We start from the raw sequence: 7500 nt of genomic DNA on the forward strand, positions 1-7500 counted from the left end.
GCCAATCTGGGTCAACTGCTGCAATGGCTCCAGCAGGAGTGGAATGGAGTTCCCAGAGCATTCATATGCAACCTGATCCACTCCATGCGCCAACGATGTGTTGAATGCCTGGCACACAACGGAGGGCACACGCGTTATTGACACTGATTCACATTGTTGTGAATTCTATTTTCGAGGGTTGTCACGTTTGACACACTCTAGCTAAATTGTCGCTGCCGCGTTCGATCTTTGCTTTGTTTGTCATTACTCCTTGGTTTTTCAATTATATACTTTTTAAAAAAAGAAAGAATTCGGTCTTGTCTGTTTTGTGTGGCGTGCTTGTAAAAAAGTGATCCTTAACTTTGTTTGAAGAGTTTGTGTGTGTTTGTGTGTGTATGTATGTGTGTGTGTGTGTGTGTGTGTGTGTGTGTGTGTGTGTGTGTGTGTGTGTGTGTGTGTGTGTGTGTGTGTTTGTGTGTTTATGTGCGCACTTGTGTGTGTGTATGAGTACTCGCTTGCTTGTGCGTGTGTGTGTGTGTGTGTGTGTGTGTGTGTGTGTGTGCGTATGTGTGTCTGTGTGAATGTGTGAGTGTGTGTGTGTGTGTGTGTGGTGTGTGTGTGTGTGTGTGTGTGTGTGTGTGTGTGTGTGTGTGCCACTGTATGGTTGGGATACATTGCAGGAACGGGACTAGCAGGTACCAAGGAGCTAGAAGAAGGCTTTGCAAGACTCTTTGGTGAAATCTATTTAGCCACAGCAGATGACTTTGTCAATTATATCGTCCTTTCTGATACCACAGTTAAACAAAGGCAAGTTGTGTGTGTTTTGTGTTAATTTGTGTTATGTTTGAATGTTGTTGGTTGGCTAGCTGGTACTCGTTTTGTTGTTTGGTTAGTTGTCTGTTGACTGGTTGCTCTGAATGTTTTCGAAATGTTCTTACGAATTGCCCAATAGAACACTCTGTGCAGATGTTGTCCTCTTTTAAACACATTTGTATAAAGATGTTGAACAATTTTGACAGTGTGTATATCTCTACCGGCACAAGAGGTATCCACAATAAGCAAATAGTGTTCACAAGAATGTGTTTTAACACTAATGAACACTATGCAAACTACGTCGCGAAAAAGTTTCAAAGAAAACATCAACACTTTTTTTCATTTTCTGTTCAGATTTTTTAATTTTTTAATTTTTTTTTTAGATCATTTTTCTAACAAATATTGTGCACATATACATATATTTCGTTTTGGAGGGTCCTGACGTACTTATTCTTGGAGTTTGGGGGGGGGGGGGGGTCGAGGCTGACTGAGGGGGGGGGGGGGGGGTCAAGGTCGACTAGCCCAGAATGACCTCCCGGTCGAAATCGGCTGGCCCGGAGTGGCCTCCCGGTCAAGACTGACTATGTGTCAAAATGGCCTGTTACACCGGGTTTTCTAAAATTGAATAATAATAATAATAATAATAATAAATGAGCATTTATATAGCGCAACATCATAACTTTACAATTATGCTCTTTGCGCTTGACACATTTAATACGATCAGAATGTTATAAGATAACAGTAGGCCTACATATAGATGTATTGAAGTGTACCGGTGTATGTGATGTTATTATGTTTAGATGTCAGACAAACATAGTTTATGAAAATGTTAGCCATTATGTCTTTTGTTTGATGATTATACGCATACATATGTCTCACCAACACATATTCCAACAACACACACACTGGCTTCCAATAGAGTCACGCATCAAGTATAAAATCGCATGCCTATCCTATGGTGCACTCACACAGACAGGACCCGCATACCTCACAGACATGACTCAGACATACACACCGGGCAGGACACTCCGCTCCTCAGCAGACACCTCTATCCTTTCCACTCCGAGAGTCAACACTAAATCTTTTGGTGAGCGCTCTTTTTCTGTTTCTGCTCCTCTCGTCTGGAACTCTCTCCCTGTCACTCTTCGTCACTCTGCCTCCTCTGGCTCTTTCCGCACAAGCCTGAAAACGCATCTTTTTTCACTTGCATACACATGATACCCCCCCCTGCGTGCATGGAGTGTGTTGAATTTGTATGTATATATATGTCTTTTTCTCATTCCGTTGCTTTGTCATGTTTTTTTGAGTTTTGAGTATTGTTTGCATGGAGTTCGGTATTAATTTTGCTTGCATGGTTTTGCTTGTATGACTTTGTTTTGTCTTTACCCTGTTTGCTTGGTCTTGCGTGCTTGGAGTGTGTTAAGCTTTTGTGTTTGCTTGCATGGAGTATGCTGAGTATGCTATGTTATGTAGATTGTGGGTCTTGTTCATTGTGTATGGTTTTATCATTAGTTATGTTAATTCTAGTTATTGTAAAGCGCATTGAGCATATACATGATTATGCGCTATAGCAAATGTCCATTATTATTATTATTATTATTATTATTATTATTATTATTATTATTATTATTATTATTATTATTATTATTATTATTATTATTATTATTATTATTATTATTATTATTATTATTATTATTATTATTATTATTATTATTATTAAAGGAGATTAACGAATTAAAAAAAGTAAAAAGAAAAAGAGGTATTGTATGAAAATGTTAATGTCCATTGTAGCTCAAATACATGTATAACACTTTATCAGGAATATTGTAACAATCAGTGGTATTTATTAAACGCCCCACATGATGTGCTTGGCAAATTAAAAAAACAAAAAAACAACAAAACAAAAAAACAAAAACAAAACCTACGTCGCGAAAAGCTAAACAAGAAAATAATTGAAAAATGTGATTCTGTGACATATAGATCAGATGGCACCAGATAGCACCATTTTGATTTTTCCGACACAACGTTTTTCCCGGGGGAGTGGGGGGGGGGGAACCCACTAACAGTCTCTGGCGTGCTTCACCCCCGCGATTTAAACTTTGCAATTCTAAGTAGGCCACACCCCACCCCTCCCCTATCCCCTTACAAACTAACTGATCCATCCCTGTATACGCTTGTAATGTGTGTGCCATGTTTCCCGACTGTCGTATCTTTGACACATAATACGTATCGCCCTTGCAGTAAACCCTGCAGGGCCCTGACCGCTAATGTCCGACGATGCGAGTCTATGAAGAAGGCCGTGGCGCAGTGTGACGTCATCCTGCGTGACGTCATCCTTTCCCAATGTCTTGCCAAGTCTGGAATGGACCTAGAGAAATACTTCAACGACTGCTTTATGTCTGTTTGTTTCGATGATGATTCTGCCATGGACACGATGAATAACTACATCAATGACAACTGTGAAGGAGGTTGCTTACGTACAGGTTACATGCCGAGTCTCAGTGATTATTAAAAATAATGGTCGAAGTTAGCGGATCATGAAAAATGCGAGTTGTGTGCACTTGGTTGCGTGTGATCTGTTTATGTGGTGAGTGAGAGAAATCTGTATTGACATTGTGTGACTGTGTCAAAAGAATTATTATTTCTAGCGCCTGTATTGCGTCGTAGGCTGTCATCATAGGTATGACGTAGGTGTCAGGGTTTCGTCATTCAAAGGCAGGGGTGTCAGCTTGTGTCTATTGGTTACTTCTGCGTGTTAGATTTGGATGAAACACACAGACTATGCATTTGTTGAATATTCCTGAATGGGGAATGTTTAGTTGTGTTCTTAATAAGTTAAATTAGTTTAGATCGTTCTGTTCGCGACCCACCCACTTCGATCCTCCTCCGTCTCGCAGAGCTTGTCCTCACGCTCAATACTTTTGAGTTTGATGGACAAGTCTGTCATCAGATAAGTGGTGTTGCCATGGGCACTAAAATGGGACCTTCCCATGCCTGCCTATTCATGGGCCACCTGGAATCCCAGATTCGTTCCACTTACACTGGACCTCAGCCTGAACTGTGCAAACGCTACATCGATGATTGCCTCGGTGCCACCTCTCTCTCGTTGTCTGACCTCACTGATTACATGCATTTTGTCAGCAACTACCATCCCTCCATCAAATTCACCTTTGATATCTCTCCTTCCGCAGTCGTCTTTCTGAATCTGAACATTTACCTGTCTGACGACATTCTGTCCACCACCCCATCCAGCCTCTTGAATGTGGCCTTAAATAAAGTTCGTCGTATACCGAGACAGGAAGCTCTGCAGCCATCATCCACCTCAGACAGATCAGACAGACCTGTGGCAGTTCTGACCCACCATCCCCACAACCTACCTGTTCGCCACATTCTGAAAACTAATTGGTTCATCCTTAAGTCCAGCCCCTCTGTTGGTGACACTTTCAGCCTGCCACCCTTGTTGGCCTCCCGACGGGACTGCAACCTTAGAGATTCCCTGGTTCGATCCTCTCTTCGTTCGCCAGTTCCCCTACAACCCGGCACAACCGCATGCCAGAACCCTCGTTGCCACACCTGCCCTCACATTTACCATTCTACCACTCTGACCAGCCCCCAAAAAGATTTCAAAATTAAACGCACGTTCTCTTGCACCAGCCGCAACCTCATCTATGCCATATCCTGTCTCAAATGCCCCAAAGTACTCTTATTTGGTGAGACCGAAAGAACCCTCTCCACCCGCTTCACCGAACATCTGGCAGATATTCGGCATCGCCGCTGTAGGTCTGTTGCCCAACATTTCAACAGCAGTAACCACACCTCCCTGAATGCAGTGTGAAAGGTGTCTGGCAAATGTACAGCACCTCCACAGACAGAAAACAAGTAGAGTCGAATTTCATTTTATCCCTGGGCACTTCCACTCCTGACGGTTTGAATGCGAAAATGTGATGTACTTGTATTCCCCAAACATATTGTGGATTTACGGTACGTGTGTGTGTGTATTTGTATCTGTGTGTGTGTTGTGTATGTTTCTTTCTGTGTATGTTTATGTGTTTAGTTTTGTGTGTGCGTGTGTGTGTGTGTGTGTGTGTGTGTGTGTGTGTGTGTGTGTGTGCGTGCGTGTGTTTTTCCTCTTTTTTTTAAAAAACATTTTTCTCCCCCTTTCTCCCTCCCCCCTCCCCCTTTTATGAGTGTGTATTACTTTTACTTTCTGTATGCCTGTGCCCTTGACATCATCCAACCACTTCTCTCCCCTTTCATTCATTTCCGTTCCTAGAGTTCCTTCCCCTTTTTGTGTGTTTCCCCTCCATTTTCTTTCAACTCCTGTTCGTTCCGTGTTGCGTCTGCTTTTTGTTGTCTTTTGTGTTCTTTTCCTGATGAAGCTTCCAGAAGCGAAAATTCGTAATCGTCTTGTGTCGTCTTTGTATCGGTGAGTACAGTAATCCTTTCTTTTATATTATTTTTACTTAGATCGTATTGATAAAAGAATGTTTGGGTTGGTGACGCATAATCAAGCAGCGTCATATAGGGCCCTCTCCCCCCTTCCCCTTTTCCTGACTAAAATGAGTAAAAGTTGAAATGAACTCACCCAACGTTGAAAACAAGCGCGCACTTGTGACCTGGACTGGCAGAGAAAAGCATGTCAAGCTTTGCCGGAATTTGTATGCATTGTGGATTTTTGTGCATTTGGAAGTGAAACAGTGTTTGGATTTGTGCCTGTGCATAAGCTGTGAATCATGGATTGGATTGCGCATCTGTGAAATAATCCTTTTCTGGGAATGTGCCACGGTTTGTGGAATCCGTGTGTGTTGGTGTGTACCAACTAGACTGATCCAGTGATGGAGTGTGTGATGGCTGTATTTCCTGGATTTTATTAGCCAGCCAGTAGGGAATGCTGTTGTGAACCAGGGAGTTTTGTTTCGTGTACAGAGATGATGTAGACCAGGTGAGAATAGACCTTTTATCGGTACACCTTCTTTGGAATTGGCACAATAATTTGATATGTAAATAACAACAGAAGAGAAGGCCAATGATAAGATTGAGAAAACCAAACATGCATGATGTATTTTAATACTGGAAGTTGAATAATTGTAATTGTGGTTATGATGACTGTGTGAGATGATACTTTGATATGAATTGTCGTTTCGGTAATTACTGACTTTGCTTTTACTTCTTGTTTTCCCAGCCGAGCGGACTCTTGGTGGGATAGTGTGTTTATTACCGTGTTTATTACCGTGTTTATTACCGTGTTTATTATCGTGTTTATTACCGTGTTTTTTCTAGAGCGTGGTGTGTGTTGGTAGAGCACACACTAGTGACTTTATAGTGTTGTGGCAACAGAACTTTTTTGTAGTAGAGATTTGACTCAAGCTACTTTTGATTTGAGTGCGGAGTATGTGTTTCCACCTTTTTAAAGTGTTGAAAGTGTTTATTGGGAAAGTAGCATTAGTCTGACGGACCTATTTTTAACTTTTATTTTAAATGCTTGGTGAGTGTGTGCGTGTGTGTTATGCAATAAAAGAGGACAGAGAACATTCAGCAATTTATTCATCGAACTTTTATTTTTAGTGTATTCTCCCTCTCGCTTCAGTTAATTGCCACCACCCGCATGCGCTCCACCACATTTATAAAATGAAATATTGTCGACAACTAACCGTCGGATTGCAGTCTTTTGTCCAAGCAACTCAGTTCAGAAAATGTGGAAGGGGAACTACTCTTATCGCTAGACAGAGTACGAGAGTTACTTGCCTTGGAAGTTTGCTTGCACTCATAAGAGATCTAAAGCGAGTTTCTCTGCACTGATCGTCAGATTTGGATTTAGAAAACAACCAAAATCATGGATTTTATATGGAGATTAATGTGTTCAAGCCTGTAGTTGCTAGTTTAATGCAGTTTGTATTGTTTGGTCTAGAGATATATATTTCGTACATTAGAGCGTTCGCAACTTTTCAATCGCTAAAGTAGTTCCCTCAAAGTCTAGCTCATCAACCTGTGAGCTATCGAGGTTTCAGGCCCGTTGTTGGGTAAGTGATTTTGGTTGTTGGGTAAGTTACTGAAAAATAACTAGCCCTACACGTTTACAGAGAGAAAGAAGCAGAGGGGGGAATACATTTGTATCTGGTGCTTCTTTTGCATACGTCTCTGTTTTTGCGTGCTGCAGGTTCAAGCTGCTCTCTCCACGGCGGTGTTGTTGATTACACACCCACATACACACACAAGCATGCACCCTAACACACACATGCCTGTACGCACACAGACGCAGACACACATACACACACACAAACACACACACACGCTCGCACGCTCGCACGCACATAAGCACGCACGCTCACTCACGCACACACACACATACACACATACACACATACATACATACACACATACATACATACACACACACACACGGACGCACGCACAAACACGCATACACAAACGCACGTTCGCACACACACGGACATACGGACACACACACGGACGCTTGCACATGTACGCACACAAACACACGCACACTCACAAACACACACACACACGCACACACACACGCACACACACACACGGACACACGCACAAATACGCATACACAAACGCACGTACGTCCACACACGGACATACGGACACACACACGGACGCTTGCACATGTACGCACACAAACACACCCACACTCACAAACACACAAGCGCACGTACGTCCACACACACACACAAACACACA

General features: G+C 42.3%; 2 protein-coding genes across 2 annotated transcripts in view; both read left to right on the forward strand.

Annotated features, from left to right (window-relative positions):
- LOC138961718 (uncharacterized) overlaps nucleotides 1-3318 on the forward strand; it is a 7432-nt gene extending 4114 nt beyond the window's left edge. The window contains exons 5-6 of the mRNA XM_070333388.1: nucleotides 660-786; nucleotides 3034-3318. Of these exons, the coding sequence (XP_070189489.1) occupies nucleotides 660-786; nucleotides 3034-3304 (398 nt within the window). The 3' untranslated portion in view covers nucleotides 3305-3318. The remainder of the gene's footprint in view (nucleotides 1-659; nucleotides 787-3033) is intronic.
- Nucleotides 1-7500, forward strand: part of LOC138961719 (uncharacterized) — a 36619-nt gene that overhangs the window by 27717 nt on the left and 1402 nt on the right. The window lies entirely within an intron of this gene.

This window comes from Littorina saxatilis, linkage group LG3, assembly GCF_037325665.1.
Source record: "Littorina saxatilis isolate snail1 linkage group LG3, US_GU_Lsax_2.0, whole genome shotgun sequence".
Taxonomy (NCBI): Eukaryota; Metazoa; Mollusca; class Gastropoda; order Littorinimorpha; family Littorinidae; genus Littorina; species Littorina saxatilis.